Source organism: Equus asinus, chromosome 20 (genome assembly GCF_041296235.1).
Source record: "Equus asinus isolate D_3611 breed Donkey chromosome 20, EquAss-T2T_v2, whole genome shotgun sequence".
NCBI lineage: Eukaryota > Metazoa > Chordata > Mammalia > Perissodactyla > Equidae > Equus > Equus asinus.
Genome location: NC_091809.1, coordinates 22299815 through 22316933, shown reverse-complemented (window position 1 = coordinate 22316933; position 17119 = coordinate 22299815). Strand labels below are relative to the sequence as shown.

The 17119-nt window shown below is 62.3% G+C and overlaps 1 protein-coding gene across 15 annotated transcripts in view; it reads right to left on the bottom strand.

Annotated features, from left to right (window-relative positions):
* Window positions 1–294: 294 nt before the first annotated feature.
* DNM2 (dynamin 2) overlaps window positions 295–17119 on the bottom strand; it is a 78860-nt gene continuing 62035 nt past the window's right edge. For 5 of the 15 annotated variants that reach the window (XM_070492008.1, XM_070492007.1, XM_044752916.2 and 2 more), the window contains 8 exons: window positions 16351–16362; window positions 12710–12823; window positions 7983–8092; window positions 5735–5846; window positions 5179–5343; window positions 2582–2814; window positions 1502–1753; window positions 295–961 (listed from right to left, as the gene is read on the bottom strand). In XM_070492008.1, coding sequence (XP_070348109.1) covers window positions 892–961; window positions 1502–1753; window positions 2582–2814; window positions 5179–5343; window positions 5735–5846; window positions 7983–8092; window positions 12710–12823; window positions 16351–16362 — 1068 coding nt within the window. In that variant the 3' untranslated portion in view covers window positions 295–891. The remainder of the gene's footprint in view (window positions 962–1501; window positions 1754–2581; window positions 2815–5178; window positions 5344–5734; window positions 5847–7982; window positions 8093–12709; window positions 12824–16350; window positions 16363–17119) is intronic. The other 10 variants (XM_070492011.1, XM_070492010.1, XM_044752920.2 and 7 more) reach the window with 3 other exon arrangements.

Sequence of the window (17119 nt, the reverse complement as noted above, 5' to 3'; positions counted from 1 at the left end):
GTCCTCAGGACTGCGGGGGTGGGGAGGGGGCCTGCCGGCCAGCACAGTGTCCGGGGCACGGCCAGGCCTGTGTATGTGGGGGCAGTGGGGGCGCAGGGAGGACCTGCCCCCACTAAGGGAAGGAAGTGGCCTCCCCTCTAGAGCATGGTTCCCTCCAGAGGCAGCAGAGCCCCCATGAGTGAGGGGTGGGGACCACGTGGGAGGGACAGGGCCCTCCGCAGAGGCCTGCTGGGGGCCGGTGCGCAGCCCACGCCCTCAGTCTGAACGCAACACAAAAGGCCCAGCAGCCGCTGCCAGAAGCTTCTTCCCTTTATTTTAGTTTATTAATAGGACAGAGTGCAGGCACTTACAGTGGTCAAACCGAGCGAGGGGTGAGCGAGGAGGTCTGCTCAGCGAGGCCGCCTGGGGCCCACCCCGTGGGGAGCCCAGAGGCCCCACCCACTCAGCCCTGAGCCCAAGAAGCCCTGGGGACCGGGAGGAGGGGCTGAAGGAGGGGAGAGCGAGGACGGCCAGGGCCGAGGGTTGCGGCCCTGGCAAAGGCACCTCCGGCAGCCAGGGCCAGGCTGTGCTCGGCCCAGGAAGGAATATGTACAACTCGGGCAGGGCCGGCGCCACCGTGGGAAGACCGGGCACAGGCACCCTGGGTGCCCAGGGTCAGAGGCCTGGTCTACGCGGGCTCTCCCGGCTGGAGAAGCGGCCCACCCCAGCCCGGTCCTCGTTCAGGATGGCCCTCGGGGGCCGCTCCCTCGGCTACCCAGGCCCCCCTCCCGCAAAGTGCAACGCCCGGCTCCCAGCCCCGCCCGGTGCCGTCCAGCTGCGGGGAGCTGCAGGGAGCCTGGTCCTGGGGGCGCCCAGACCACCGAAGCTCCTGCCCGAGCGCACGCCCATGGCCTAGTCGAGCAGTGATGGCTCGGCGGGGCGGATAATGGTGGGCCGGCTGGGCGCAGCCGGGGGTCTTCTGCTGCAGAGAGAATACAGACACACGGGGAGGGGAGAGCGAGTGAGGTCGAAGCAGGGCAGGCCAAGCACCCAGGCCCCCAGCCCGCCCCAGGGTGCCCCCGGTGCTGGATGCTCCGAAGCCTGCGGGGGCCAGGAGGGAGGCTGCCAAGCCCAGGCGTTGGCCCCCGTGGTCACTTGCTTGCTCCGCAACCCTGAGCAAGTCCCCCGCCCGCTGTGACCTCAGGTTCCTCGGGGGAGAAATGCGGAGAAGAGCCCGGCCCGCAGGGCGGGGTGAGGTGGGGCAGGGGGAGCCATGGCTGAGCATGTGTGTCCTCAGGAAGGAACAAGGGTCAAAACCAGGAGAAGGGGCCCCGTGTGAGGGGTCCCGAGCTGTGGAGGGGCCACCTGCTCAGGCAGAGGACACCCTGACTCCGCTGCTCTGTGAGTTTGGGCAGGTGACTTGGCCTCTCTGGGCCTCAGTTTCCCCACCAGCCCACTGGGGATGCGGTGGCAGGGTGCAGGCTGCTGGCTCTGGAGGCAGGCGGTGGGGGGCCAGGCTTACCTGGGCACTCCTGGGGGGATGCCGGGTGGGATCCGCGCCGGCCGAGACGGGATCTGAGGCGGGGCCGAGAAGGGGTCATTGTTGGCGAACACGCTCTGGGGGCCTGGTCGGGACGGGATGGGGGGCGCCGAGAAGGAGGCTGCTGCGCCCACGGGCACGGGGATGAGGGGGGGCCCCGGGGTGGGGCCCCTCACTGCGGGGGGCCGGCCCGGGGGGTGCATGCTGGACACGGGTCGGCGCTGTGGAGTGGGGCTGTGGAGGAAGGAGACAGTGTGAGCTGGCCGCGGGGGCCTCCTCTGTGACGCGGGCTGGCATCCTCCTTCCCTCCAGACCTACTAAGTGACGGCCCTGCTCCCACCCAAAACCTGAGCCAGGGCTCGGCACCTGTCCCATGTCCCTCTGCCCTCGCTCCCACAGGCATCGCTCTCTCACAGATCCTTCCAGAGCCCAGCCCCGCCCTCCAAATCAAGTCCAAGTGCCCTCAGAGGCTGCAGGGCCCGCGGCCCCATGGCTCCCCCTGGCCTGGGCACCCCACTCCCCACGCTGGACACTGTGCCCCCTCCCTAGGGAACTCCATGGCTCGGAGGTCTCGGCAGGGCTGGCACCCTCTACGAGATTTTCCTGACCGACCCTCTCCTGCCACCACCTGCCCTGTCACTGGTTAGGGGTCCCCGCTCGATGCTCTGAGCTACCCGTACCGGTCTCATTTCCATCTAACAGCTCTGGGGTGGCCGTGGGGAGGGAACATCCTGGTTAGGGCCTCTGGAGCCTCCCCACCCCCACCTCTGGCGGGGCTCTGTGCTCCAGGACCTGTCGCTGGCGTCCCTGGGCCTCCTGCCTTCTCTGGTTTCCATCTGGGCTTAACCCATAGAAGGCACCAGAAGACAGCCGAGCCTTAACCCTTCTCTCTGGGCCCATCAGGCCTAGGTGGGGCAGCAGCTCCCCCTGGGGGTAGCCCGGGCACTGCGCCATCCGGGGTCGGGCTCCTCCACCCCACCCACATCTGGGGGACACACGGTGGGAGTTGGGGCCCCGCAGGCGGCAGCCCCTGCAGCACACAGGTGACCAGGCTGTCCGGACCTGTGGCTGCTGGCGCTCTGGAGCCAGGTGTCGTCGACAGGCGGGGGCACGGGCGTGGACACGGTGCTGGTGCTGATGTCCCCGATGATGCTGAGCGCCTCCTTGAGCGCGTGGTACATGCGCAGCATGTCGTCCCGCCGCTGGGCCTGGTCGGCCGACTCCTCCATGAGGCTGCTCTGGTCCGACGACGAGTACAGGTAGGCCAGCAGCTCGTGGTGGATGAAGGCCTTCGTCTGGGGGAAGGGGCGGCGAGGTCAGCACGTGCCCCACACTGACTGCAGACCCAGACGGCCACGTGCCTGGCTGCACACTCGGGGGTGGGGCGCTCTGTCTGTGACTTACTGTCGCGCACAGACGATGTTTAGGACATCCCACCCAGCTGTCTCCCGAGTCCCTCAGGGGCACTTTCAACTGTTCTTCCAACCTGTCTCCCGAGATGCTTACTACATTTATTCCGAGACTCTTCCCTCTTTTGTTGCTATCTTTTCTCCTGTTGTATCTTCAAAACTGGCTTTGTTAAAAAACTACTAGTTTCTGTTCATTAATCTGATCCTTTGTTCCTTCCTGAACCCTCCTGTGGCGTACGGTACTTTCCTGGGGTTTCTAGTACCCGTGTTCGTAAGTACACAAGCTCCTACGAACAGGGACAGTGTTTCCCATTCGTTGTCAGTGTTCACGCCTCTGAATTATTTTTCTTGTCTGCTTTGGTCAGTAACTCTATGAGAAAGTTAAAGGAAAGTGGAGACGGCCCCCTTGTCCCTGATTTTAGAGAAGATGCTTCTAGAACCCCACCATTAAGCTTAAGACCAGGGCTTTGAGACCCACGTGCACAGATTCAATGGCTGTGTGACAGCTCATGACAGAAGGCCCCTGCTGGGCCTGGCGTGGTGGTTCGCCGGTTCGGATCCCGGGTGCAGACATGGCACCACTTGGCAAGCCATGCTGTGGTAGGCGTCCCACATATAAAGTAGAGGAAGATGGGCATGGATGTGAGCTCAGGGCCAGGCTTCCTCAGCAGAAAGAGGACGATTGGCAGTAGATGTTAGCTCAGGGCTAATCTTCCTCAAAAAAAAAAAAAAAAGGCCCCTGCTACAGTTGCCTTTTTAAGAACGGATATTGAATTTTCTCAAACATACTGTCAGCATCTGCCAAGATGACCGTGCTCGATAGTTCTTGATGTGGGAACCATGTGAATGCATTAGCAATTCAAACACTTAAATTCTGAAAAACCGGTAAAAGGGAAAATAAAATAAAATCTGAAAGTACCAAAAAGCACAGGGAGAACGGCTTTGTCTGCTCTGGCCTCCTTCGCCCTAGGTTCTAGGAAGCAACTGCTCTTGCCAGGTGCTTGTGCAAACTTCCAGAGATTTCTATGCATGTATAATTTACACATATATATATATTCTCCTCCCTTCCTACACAAATGGAGCCTTCCTGTATATTCTGTTACGCTCCACACCTTTTCCACTTAACAATGAAAGTTATTACAGACCTGGAGACATCCCTCATTCTTTTTCTTTTTTTGCAATAGAATGGATATTAATTAAATGGATTCTACTAAATGGCGAGATTTCCAATCTTTGGCCACCATAAAACAATGCTTAAAAGAATAACCACGCACGTGCTCATTTTGCATGAAGCAAGTGTCTCTGGGGGAAATTCCCGAGTGGAGCCGCTGGGTCGAGCAGACACGTGAAATTTTGCAGTTGCAGAACCATATGCATCATGACTCCCACCCCTGGGGGAGGCCATGCCAGGACACCCGTGAACCCTAACACTGAGGAGGAGACGGCGAGGAACGGAGTGGAAGGGACGAGACTTGGGTTTTTGCGTGAGATCCTGCCATATTTACAGGGTTGACAGTCCCAACACAAACCCAACCTGGTCTACAGGCTTTCTAAGTGCCTGGTGCTGAGCCGAGGGCCTCAGGGGCGAAGCCCTGAACCCTCCCAGCAGCCTGGAGCCGAGACATGAGTGCAGCTGTGTTTCACCACAGAGGAGCCTACAGCCCTGAGAGGCCGGGAGCCCTGGGGAGGAGGTAATGCCCTGAGTGAAGGCGGGCTGGGCCGCAGGCCACCAGGAGGCCACAGCTCGGGGCGGAACCAGCCTGGGGTTGAGTGCCACCTCCCACTCTTCTGAGTGACTCAGGGCAGGTTTCTTGACGTCTCTGGGTCTCCATTTTCCCATCTATAAAATGGGGATGAGAGCAGTCCCTCTCTCAGGGTTATCATAAGGCTGAAAACATTTAGAGAAAGCAAACACACATGGTGTTTGCTTCAACTAACTGATGAAATGGGAGTGCAAGCCCCGTGGGGCCTGCACTTCCAATTTCCCAGCAGGCTGGGAATCCTGATTCTGATGTTTAAAATGTGGTGAGTCTTTTTTTTTTTCCTGAGGAAGACTGGCCCTGAGCTAACATCTGTGCTAATCTTCCTCTATTTTGTATGTGGGTCGCTAACACGGCATGGCCGCCAACGAGGGGTGTAGGTCTGCAATCGGGATCTGAATCTGGGCTGCCAAAGTGGGGTGCACCGAGCTTTCCTACGGACTGTGTGGGGGAAGCTCTGGGCCGGGCCCTCCCCAGGATGGGCACTCACGTTGTTGATCATGAGGTGCATGATGGTCTTTGGCATGAGGTCGCGGATGGACTTGTTGATGATGGCCACGTACGAGTCCACCAGGTTGCGGATAGTCTCTACCTGCCGCTCCAGCTGTGGGTCCATGGAGAACGTGTTCTCCTGGGCTCCGTCCTCGTTTTCCGCCTGCACAGGGAGCAGAAGCATGAGGGGTGACTGGCCTGAGGCGAGCAAGGGGACCCCCTTCTCTGGGAACTGTTTGCCCTGTCCCACCCACAGCCGACCCCTGGGGCTGGTCCCTGACGGCCGCGTGGGCACTGTGGGGCCCTGCCAGCCCCTTGACGAAGCGCATGGGATCCCAGGCCCTGTGCCTGCCTGTCCTTGGCTTCAGTTGCAGAACCTTCTGGGCCCTGAGAACAGGCCCCACTCCCACTTTTTCTGCTTCATGTGCTCAGGAGGGTCTGGGCCACGTGCCCTCAGAGTTCTGGCAAACACGCCTGGAAACGACCCACCCCTGCCTCTCGCAGGTGGGGTGAGCTCTGGCCGAGGTGAGCGAGGCGGGCGGGCAGCCCCTCACCTGGTCCTTCTCGGGGTAGACCCCGGCTCGGAGGAACGAGGCCTTCCAGCTGTCCACGTCCTCCTGGGAGTCACAGGCCAGCTCGATCTGCCGCAGGTCCTTGTAGACGTTCCTGTGGGGGGGGGCGGCACTGCTGACCCTGCCTGTGGGCCCGGTGGGCGCAGGGAATTCACGCCTGACCCAGGCACTAGTGCCCGGGACCCCACTGGGCAGATGGGAGCAGTGTGTTGGCGCCCACAGCACCCAAAACCGTGCCGAGAGCAAGGCTCGTGCTCAGCAATGTCCGATCAAGCAGCATCCGGGCTGTGTCGATTTTGTGGGCTCAGGCGACCCCTCTCCTTCCCCTGGGAGCTTGCCCGTTCCCGCCTCCCTGCTCTCCTGTGGGGGCCCTCCAGAAGCGGCAGGTGTCCCATGACACCCTCCCTGGGTGGGGGCTCCCATCGAGGTGTTTTCAGAGAGGCCACAGCGATGTCCAAAAGAACTTTGCGGGATGGCGGAAACATGCTCTGCCCGTGCTGTCCACCGCGGTGGCCACAGTCACAGGTGGCTTCTCTCTGAGCACGAGGAAGGGGCCAAGGGCCAAGAAAGTCAATTTAAAATTCTAATTTCCATCAATTCCTATTTAAATAGCCACACACACCAGTGGCTACTGCCCTGGACAGTGAAGGTTTAGAATGTGTCAGATTCCTGGGGGCTGGGGGTGTGGGGCCGTCCAGGGATGGGACCTGGACTCCCAGCAAAGGCTTCTGAGATGCTGGGCAAATGTGTCTGTGAGCCCAAGAGGGGTGCGGAGCCACAGGTTGGAGGAAATTGGATGGACAGTAACCAGAGCTTGCAGACAGTGTCCTACAGGCCAGGAACCGTGCCACACGCACACTATCCCGATTCACAGGGCAGGTGTGGCCACGCCATCTCAGCCTTTGGGCAAGACCTGGGTTTGAGGTTAGGCATGGCCTCACAATGGGTCTTCCTCCTTCCTGGAACATCATCATGATGGCTGGAGTTTGGGCAGCCATCTTGGACAAAGAGGAAGAAGGCTGAGGAATAAGGAGGGGCGCCTGGGCCTGGAGGCCTATGGAGCTGCCCCCCCTGCCCTCAATGGTAAAGTCTAAACTTGATTTACATAAAAATACCAAACTCTGATCTTGTTTCCACTACTCTTATTCCTGGTTTCCTGAACTCACTCCTAAATGATGTATCAGGTAGTATCTTCACCCCCCTGCACAGTGGCTCACAGGGCCAGGAAGGTGGGACAGCTGCCCAGTCACACAGCCAGGACGAGCTTCCCAGCAGGCTGTCCCACCTCAGAGCCCAGGGTCGCCAGTGCACCATGGGGGGTGGGGGTGGGGTGGGGAAGGAGGAGTCTGAAAGAGCTATAAAGGGTTTTGGAGGCAGCAGGTGGCCAGCCTGGGGCTCAGAGCTTTAGGCCAGGACAGAACTTCTCTCATGCAAACCAGGAGGCTTGGCTGGAACTGGGGGGTGGGGATGGGCAGTGGGGCAGTTGGTCGTGGGATCAGTGGTGAGGACGTCAATGCCTGCTGGCCGGTCCTGAAAAGTCACCAGGCCTGGGCTGACCGATACCCCTGACTCTGTGGTCCCGGTTCCTGAATGGGGCAGGTGTGAGTCCGGGCAGGGCCCCTGGTCCCCGCTCGGCTTCCTCCTGCTCTCGGACCAGCTGCCACCCAGGTCTCTCCCTGAGCTGAGGAAGGCGTCTTGGCTTGTGCTCGTGTCTCCCACCAGTGCCCCAGGGATGGACTCACCAAGGGCCTTCTGGGTCCTTCTCTTCTCTGTCTACACTCGCCCAGGGATTCGGCCCAAACACCAGACCCCTGTACCACCCAGCTGCCTCCCTGATGCCCCTGGTGTCCCAGCAGAGCCCCACCCAGCCTGACTGTCCCAGACCTACCCTGCCTCCGCCCTTCCCACTTGCGGGAGCTCAGGGTCGCCGGTGAGGCCTCTCACCCACCCCGACCAGGCGGAGCTGGGTCGGCTCTGTCTGAGTCTACCAGAATCCCCCACTTCTTCCAGGGCTCCCTTGGGTCCAGCCCCAGCAACATCACCCTGGTCTCCGGCCCCCCTATTCCGCCCAAGGCCACCAGAGCGCGCCGTGCGCACAGAGCCGGGTGCCCCCTCCTCTGCCCAGAGCCCTCCCTGCGCACCCCCTTTCTGGAAGGTGAGCCCCAGGCGGGGGTTGTCCGAGGTGGAGTCTGGCGGCCTTCACACCCTCCCCTCCGGGCCCGGGGCCCACCTCTGCTCTGTGTTGAAGATGGCGAAGACGTGCTTGTTGGACATGAAACCCTTCTCCACGTCGCGGATTTTGAGGTTGTCCAGAGGCAGCATGTACTTCTTCTCTTTCTCCTGAGGGCAGAAAGGGAGTGGTCACGCCGGGCTGTTTCACTGAGGACCTGCGATGCCCCGGATGGGACCCCACCTTGAGGGCCATCACCAACGCTGGTCACTCTACTTGGATTAACTCACCTGCTACCACCCTCCCTCTTGATTGCGCTGCCTTGGCCATGCTGGCCTCCGTGATGCTCCCTGCACATCCCAGAGGGCTTCCACCCCAGGGCCTTTGCACAACTGGGCCTCTGCCTGGAGTGGCCCTCCCCGCAACGCGCCCAGGGCTCCTTCCTGGCCTCTGTCACATCTCTGTGCACAGGGGACCCTCCTGGCACGGCCCACCCTGACCCCACCCCGCACGCTCTCACGTCCCTCCTTCCCCGACATAACACAACACACCACTTAGTGACCTGAGTCACCCTCTGTCACCCGGACTGACTCGTCACTTCCTGAGGGCAGGGCAACTGTTTTGGTCAAAGCTGACACATGGTGGATGCTCAGAACGGGCCAGTTCTGACTACCCCGAGTCCAACCCCTTCTCCCCTCCAGGCCGAGCAGATGGAACCGTCAACTCGGCTACGGCTTCGCAAGGAGCCCGAAAGCGAGTCACCACTGCGATCCCGCTTCACAGAGAGGGAGACTGAGGCACGGGGGGCGGGCGGCAGATGGGGGCGGGGCAGGGATTTACGCCTGGGCAGCTGCGGACAATCCTGGAGCTGGACAGCAAGGCCCCGCTGAGCCGATGCCAGAGCCCCAAAGCCGCAGAGGGGTCCCTGCTTCCCAGGGGCAGCCGCGTTCAGGAAGCGCCCAGCGAGCATGGGGCAGGGCGGCCCTGATGGCGAGTGCGGGGCTGGCAGTCGTGTTCCAGAGCCCAATGCTCACCCACCGCCATTGGCTTGGCACCACGGGGCTGGGCCTGCAAGCGCATCACTGCTAGTCCTCACAGGCGCTGTGTGTGTGCGTGCGCATTAACCAGGTTTCCTAAATCAGGAACGAGAGGACAGCGTCCAGGCCCCCTGCCCCCCATGCCCACCTGGCCCACAGCAGCTCTCAACGACCACGCGCAGCTGCTCATCCACCAGCTCACGGAACTGCCCCCGGTCGCCGCCAGGGAAACGTCGCGCACAGAGAGGGAAGCTGGCTGCCCAGGGCCACAGCAGACCTCCAGAAGCCAGGCATGGGGGACCCACCGCCAGGGTCTCTGCACGGCCTTCTTTCACCTCTGGGGTGGCTCTGGAGGGGACACGTCTGCCCCTCAGTCGGCAGCTGGCTTTGTCGTGTGTGTCCTGTCTCTGTCCACTGGAAGGCCCAGAACGCAGCCCCACATGGTCGCCACCTCCACAGTCAGGAGCAGACCCGGTGACCGAGGGGAAGTGGCAGGGGGTCCTGGTGGGGGCTGGCTGAGTCTCAGGCCCATGGGAAGGGAGGGGGGAGCGGCAGCCGGAGCTCACCCGGTCTCGGCACCTCCGGCCATGTGCCCTTGGGGGCATCACCGCCCCCGTGTGCCTCAGTTTCCTCATCTGCCAAAGGCAGACAGGAGTCCTGCCCCCAAGTGCAGAGTGAGGATGGAGGTGAGCATAAGAGGTACTAGGGTTTTCTTTTGTCTGTCTTTGTCTGTATGTCTCGGCTCCGAGGTCAGCCCATCGGGCTCTGGGCAAGCACGAAGGACAGAGTACTTCCCCAGGTTGAGCTGTGATGACGCAGGGACAGGGGCCCGGTGGGCAGAGAGGTGGGAGTCCTAGGGAGGGAGGGCAGCAAAGGAAGGGTGGGCCCAGATCCCTCTGGCCTCGGGAAGTTTCGGGGGGCTTTAGAAGGGGCCAGGGCAGGGGGCAGGGGTCGGGCTTCCTCCCCGGAAGTCGTGCAAGGGGCTTGGCTGCCCCCACCCTGTGGCGTGCGGAGGCAGGAAGCTTCCAGCCGGCTGGCCGGGCCAAGGAACTGAGTCACGGTCCTCTTGGGCCCCAGCGAGCCGCCACATCTGGAACTGTTTACAGAGCGATCCCGCCCCGAGCGTGGCGGCCGCCTTCCCGATGCTGCCGGCACACACACCCGCACACCCAGGGCACAAACACACCCCGGAGACACACACCGAGGCGTGCGTGCGCCCTGCCCCACCCCGACCCCCAAGGGGCCCTTCTCCTGCGCACAGAGGCCAGGGACCTGGGCCCTGCGGCCCGCCCATCCCACCCGCCTCCCCCAGCCCGGGCTTAGGATTTCCTGAAAACCCACAGCTTGCTCCAGATGCGAGCAGCCCTGCCACGTCACAAGAGCCGGAGCGACGGTCGCGAACGGAACAGCGGCCTCCTCGCCCGCTCGGAGGTGGAGGAGCAGTGGCCCCGCGGGGGGCCACGGATGGACAGCCGGCCCCGCCCGCCCAGTGTTCAGACTACCTGTTCAGGGGGCTCCGAATGTGTACAGTAGTCTGCACATTGGTTAGGCTGGGCCCGGGCAGCGGCGCGGCGACGGCCCCCCGAACTGGCCGCCGCCTCACGGGGAGGCTGACCCGAGGTGAGTGCCCTGGCCCAGCACCCCGTCCCCCGGGCTGGAGACGTGGATGAAAGATCTGGAGTCAAGACGGGCCTGGGGGGAGAAGAGGCTCTGGGATGGGCGCACGGAGCCCTGATGTCCGAGTGGGGGCCCCGCCAAGGGTTCCCCTCTTCCTGACCCCCGCTGTGCCTGCCTCCCCGCAGTTACTTTTTAAATAAAGGAATACAGACACCTGGCCTCTCTCTGAGAAGTGGGTCTGGCCCCGGGGGCCAAATGTGTGACTCTGAGGCCCCTGTGGGCATCCTGCCTGGGGCAGGGGGACAAGACTGCGCTCCTGCCCCCTCCCATCTTCACCGCTTGTGTCAGGGCCATGGGGCCTGTCATGGGCATCTGATTCTTACAACCCGGCGGGTGCTCGACCCTCCTCCCAGCGCCTCCCCTGCCTCTGGTCTGGAGCCCAAGGGAGCGTTGGGGGCTCCCACTTCCAACCCCCAGAGGAGGGAAAAACGAAGGGCCCCTCCTTAAGTGAAAGAAGAGAAGCTCCTAGAACTGAGTCGCAAGGGTGTCGCACAGCAGACCGACCACAAGCCCCTTGACAGCTGCCCAAGGCTGTCGCCAAGCTGGCGCTCCTGCCCTGGGGACCCCAGCGCCCAGAGGCGGGAACCAAACCTCAGTTGCCCCACAGCTGACACCCCACAGAGCAGACTGGGTTCCAGACTGTGGGGGCAGAAAGGGAAAGACGTGTGGCAGCATCATCCCCACCCCAACTCCGGCCATTTTGAGGAGCAGATCGGGCCACCCGGGGTCCTTGAGGAATGCCTGGTCTCGCCACTCTATATCCCAACCCCCTGAGGCTTGCTCGCTCTGGGGTCCTGGACACCATCCCCCGCACGCCTCGTTTAGAAACAGTCACCCAGGCAGGGTCTCTCGGCGGCTCGGGCCCGTGAGGCTCTAGAAGGTTCCAGGGATGAGTCTCTGGCCTCGTGTGGAGTGGGATGATGACATTTCACCCCAGGCATCCTCCGTCGTTGGCTCCACATCTGGCCTGGCCACGGGGGCGTGGTCCAGGCCGGGTCTAAGGTGTCTCTGGGATTAGGGAGTGCACGCCCTGTACCCCCCACCTGGGGACCCTTTCCCGCTCTGTGACATGGGGCAAGTCACTGCTCGGAGCCTCAGTTTCATCCCTGACAGACAGAGTGTCAAGATTTCCTGAGGAGGGGGAGGAGGGTGCCCTCCGCGTGAGGCCTCAGTGGGCTCTCTCAGCCAGAGAGCCTGGTGCAGGGCAGGGGCTTCATAAACCTGAGGGCCACCCTGGGGTCCCCACAGAGCTGTCCCGGCCTCCTCTCCAAGCCTGGGTGGAAATTCACCCGGTTGGGCTGGGGCAGTCTCAGCTGCCAGGGAGACCCTGGGTGTGGGCCTCAGGGGCTCCCCCAGACCCCCAAGGGGAGAAGAGCCGGGCAGGGTGGATCAAGGTGTGAGCATGGAACCTGGCTCCTCCTGTGAGGGCCCCAAGGCCATGCTGGTGGCTGTGCCATCCCAAGTGAGTGACACACAGTGGCCAGGTGACTGGACTCTGGTTGGGGGTGCGGGAGCAGAGCCCTCCTTCCCTTCTCTGGACAGCGGGGGCGAGCCCCTGCCCACGGGATCCTGGAGCCCCCATCACAGGGCGGCAAGCGGTGCTGCCCCTCCACATACAATTCCTGCTCCCAGGGACCTCCTCTGACAAGGACAAGCACATGTGAGATGTTCCAAAGACAGACATGAGAGCTGCGCACCTCACAGGAGGCGGGGGCCACCGCAGATGGGGAAACTGAGGCCCCAGGAGGCTAAGGGTCTGGCTGAGCCCATGGAGGCTGCAGACAATGGAAGCCCTGCGCCCCAGCAGCCTGGCTGTGAGCCTGAGACCCTGACCCAGGCGGTGCCCCCCTGAGAGCCATGGCCTCCCTCCCCGTGACTTTGCAGGCTGGACCCTGCAGGGGGCTGTGAGGGGCTGGGGCGTGATGTGCGTGCCTGGCCCAGCCTCCAGCCCCCGCCCGTCACCATCCCCACGGGGAGATCTGAGCACAGTGGCGCTCAGGGAACCTTTCTGGAAGGAACGAGGGAGCGCCCGCCCGCTCTCTCCCGAACACCCCACCTCCGCTGGCCACTCACCTCCTCATCCTTGTACCAGGACAGGGACTCGGCCGTCAGCACAAACCAGTACTCCTTGGAGCCGCCCTTCATCAGGCTGATGTTGTTGATGGTCAGCCAGCCCCTGCGGATCACCTGGAGGAGAGGGCGCGGCTCAGCGGGGACGGCGCCCACCGCCCAGCCCGGCCGCCCCAAAAGCAGTGCACAGCGCCCCAGCCAGCTGGGAAGCCAGGGACCACGACAGACACCTCCAGGCTCCCCAACTCCGCGTTGCCCCAAGCACCTTCTGCTGGAAACCAACACCCAGCCAACTTCCCATTGGAAACCAGCAGCCATCACCAGCCCACTCCCAGCCCTGGGGTGATGGAGAACCACCCAGGAGCCCACAGGGGCACGGGGATAGGCTGAGTCAGCACAGGCAGCAAGAGGGATGCCCGGCCCAAAGGGGCCCAGAGGAGGGGTCCCGGCTGGAGCCGCCCACAGTGGGGCGGCTCTCTCCTGTTCCGGCTGAGTGGCACAGGCTCCACATGCGGCCTCGACTCTGCTGCCTGCCCCGGGGCTTCCTGCCCCACAGGCTCTTTTCCGAGTATAAGGATGAAGACGCGCCTCAAGGGACCCACAGGAGGTCCCGCTTCCAGCCTGGCAGGCCCCCTTTTCTCTGACTGACATGTAGGGGTTCTGGGCTAGGAGACCCCGGATGGGGCTCGTCCGGCTGTAGCTGTCATCTGAGCGGGAGGCAGAACCCAGGCCTGCACGGGGGACTCACCGGACAGCTAAATGCAGGCAGCCTGGGGACCACGTTCCCCTGTTTCCTGGGCCATGGAGACACGTGGGGGCCAGAGCCGCCACCGCTCTGCACTGGGGACCCTGGGGCAGCGGGAAGCACGAGGAGGCACAGACACAGCCGCCTGCGGCCAAAGCAGCGACAGACTGTGCCAAGCTACATGGTGTGCTCTGCGTGGCCATGGACAGCTGGGAAGGGCTGGCGTCGACCCCCCAGGGTAGGCAGGGCAGGAGCATCGGGGATGCCTCTGGGGCCCCCGTGCCTTCCTACAGGGTGGGCCTCAGCAGCGGCTTCAGCCTGCCTATCCCAACCTGCCCCAGGCCTCTCAGACCTTAACAGGGCCACCAGCTGGACGCCCTGGTCTCTCCTGGGCCTGGACATGGGCTCCGAGCCTCAGAGGCCATGAAGGCGGAGGTGGCCAGAGAACCTAGGGACCCCTGAGCTGCACTGAAGGCCCTGCCCAGGTTGGCAACAGCATGCGATGCCACCTGGCAGCTCGTTAAGGCCAAGGGCACAGCCCACCCCTCCATGGGATGACGAGACAGGACTGGGGAGTCTCACGGTCTTTGGCACCTGCCGGACCATGGCTGCCAGGCGGGCGAGGTCAGTCTCTTCCCTGGCAGCGGGGTGACCAACTCAACCCCAATTGCTCAGGACGCCCAGGGTTACCACTTAAAGGTTCGAGTCCTGGGAAAGCCCCCGTCCGTGAAGCAGGATGCCTGGTCACGCCGAGGGCAGGGCTGGTCCCCAGACTCAGCCCCGAGGCCGGCTCTCAGAGCAGCCACGAAGGAGCCCCTGCTTCTGGCAACTACTGCAGCCCACAGCTGCACGGGTCTCTGTTGGGGTCTGCTCCTGTACTCCCCCCGGGGGCCGGGGGCTCACCTTGTCCCAGCCCACCCCGGGCACAGAGCGGATGCTTCCCAACGGCAGTCACTGAGCAGGGGAGGGAGGGCAGAGGTGAAGAAACCGCGGGCCCAGCCTGCTTCCCGAGGGGGCAGAGGTGCCCTGACTAGCCCTTGGAGGCCTGGCTTGCCAGCGGCCACCCTCGGTTAGTAGCAGTCAGAGCTGGCTGGTGGGCTCCGGCTGTGCTGTGGGGCATGTGGCCATGGGGTGGGGGCTCTGCGGAGGCCACGCTGGGAGTGGCGCACCTTGGGGCAGGAGGCTGCTGGTTAGGCCTGGAGGAGTCCTGAAGTCCCCTTCCTCTCAGGCCATCCTGAGAGCTGGCCATGTGGAAGCCCAAGTGAGGTCAGAGATGAAACCCCACCTGGGGGAGGGGCCGGCTGGGGGCGGGAGACCCAGGGTCTAGTCCAGAGGAAAGTGAAAACCAGATCTGTGCCTAAGGGCACTGAGCTTAGACGGGAAGGCTGGGGGACAGAAGAGGCAGGCCGGGCCCTGGTGCTCCAGGACGCACAGCGACAGGCACACAGGCACGCTGCGGGCAGGCAGGAGGGCCGCCGGGGCAGCAGGCAGGAAGCGGCACAGCTGGGCCCCCGGCAGGGGAGGCCAGCCTCCCCCCTGGGCGAATGTCCCAGCCTGAGACCCCAGGCAGGGGTGGAAACCACGGCTGGGACACCAAGGGACCACAGCCACGCACATGGCAGGGCTGGGCTTTGTGGCCAGGGGAATAGGGAGATGCAGGCCCCTGGGCTGCTAGAAGGGGGAACACTCCTCAAGTTCAAAGGGCACTGGGGGCGACGCAGGGGGAAAGCAGGAACCATGGGCCCAGGGGCCGGTCATTCCTCCCGCCAGCACCCCCCGCCCCAGCAGGTCCTATCCGCAACTTCTGGGCCCTGTCAGAGGACAGCCGTGGGCCACCCAGCGCCTCGGGGGCTGGCAGTGAGAACATCCTGGAGAAGGGGCCTCTGTCAGGGCTGCGGGACCAGGCTGTGCTCTCCGAGGAGGAGAGCTGGGGCTGAAGCCAGCTGCACGGAGGTGAGCCCTTGAACTGAGCTCAACTCTCAGATGCGAGCAGCACCTGCTCCCCACAAGGTGGGGCCACCCAGAGAGAAGTTCCCTACAGCAGGGATGGCAAATACCATTCATGTGGGGAGGGGCACGCCCATCAACGGATAGGAGCTGCCCGAGCACCGTGAGAATTCCAGCCACAGAGGGACAAGGATGCTGGGATCAATTAGTGATGTCTGCCACTGGTAAAGGAGAAGGGAAGGGGAAAGTGGAACAGAATGGCCTAATCAGTCATCATATCTGCCACAGAGGCAGCAGAGAGTGGCAGCATCCGGGAGTGAGTTCCCTAACCAATTTGTCATGTCTGTCATGGGTATAGGAAAGGTGTTACATGCAGAGCTCTCCCGTGGAAAAAAAAAATTCCTTGATCAGTTAGTCACGTCTGCCACAGAATGGGGAGTGGCTGCATGCTCAGAGAAGAGTGCCAGGATTGATTAGCCATGTCTGCCATGGGCACAGGACACGCGAGAGGCACAAGGGAAAGCGAGCTGGATCAATTAGCAATGTCTGCTGTGAGCACAGGCGGGGAAAATTTCTGCATGGTGATGTCTGCATTGGAGACAAATTGGTGGCAGTGGCAAGAACAAGTTCCAGCAGGGCTTGAGCAAAATTTTCCCTGGCCGGGGATGTGAGGAGAGGGAGGTGGGGGGTGTTAGCTGAGTATTTGCCAACCCTGACCTACAGGAAACTAGGTCACTCTGTCAGGAATGGGCCGCATGGGAGGTTAGTATCTGTCAGTCTGCTTATGCCCAGGCACAAGCCATGCCCAGCATGGGATGCAGCACGGGGTTTCCAGTTAGCTTGAATTTTAGTTGTTCTGTTAATCTGGGGGGTAGGGAACGTTACGGGGTGGCGGGGTCTCCACCACCACTAAGCTGTCTACCATTTGCTACCACGCTAGGTGGGTACTTACCAAGATCTCCCCCTTTGAAATGCAAAGTTAGGATTGTGGGTAAATCAAAGAGGAGCAGGCGGAGGAAGAGAGACGTAAGGGACGTGAGGGGACAGAGAAAAAGCAGAGGCACAAAAATGGGAGGAGAGAAGAGCAGGGGGGAAAAAACAGCAAAAGAAAAAAAATTACATGCTATTAATTATATTCATGGTGTTAATATTTAATTCATTATCATCTCCCGAAACAAAAAAGCAACAACGTATGTATTACCTATGGCAAGCGCAAAATAACCATGCAGGGGCTGCGTCCTTCGTTTCTAGAGGGCTCTAGGATCGTGCGAGCTGAACAGCAGGGCCCCCGCCCCCACCCGACGGGGAGAGGCAGGGACGCTGGCAAGAATATTTGCAGAGATGACGTGTTTTCTTACAGAAAAATCACAGGCACCTACTGCTGGCATATATAAGGCTGCTCGTGTTTCACGAGGCCTCTGGCGGGGGCATGACATCAGGGAAGAAAACTCTTTGCGTTGCTCTGGCTTTCTCCAGGTTTGGGGCTCACAGCACCCCCAGGCCCCCCAGAAGTGCCTGTTGCCACACAGCCTCCACCTGGCCCCTTCCCACAGGCTCCGAGTCTCTGGGGCCAGGACCCCAATTGGCTGCAGAAACCACGGGGGCTCAAGCTGCGCCCCTGCTGAGGTTCACGTTCTAACTGTCAGACCGGGCAGGCAGAGGGGTGAAATCCGCTCCGCGGCCCTGCCAGAGCTTCGGCTCAAAGACGGGTTTCCTGGAAC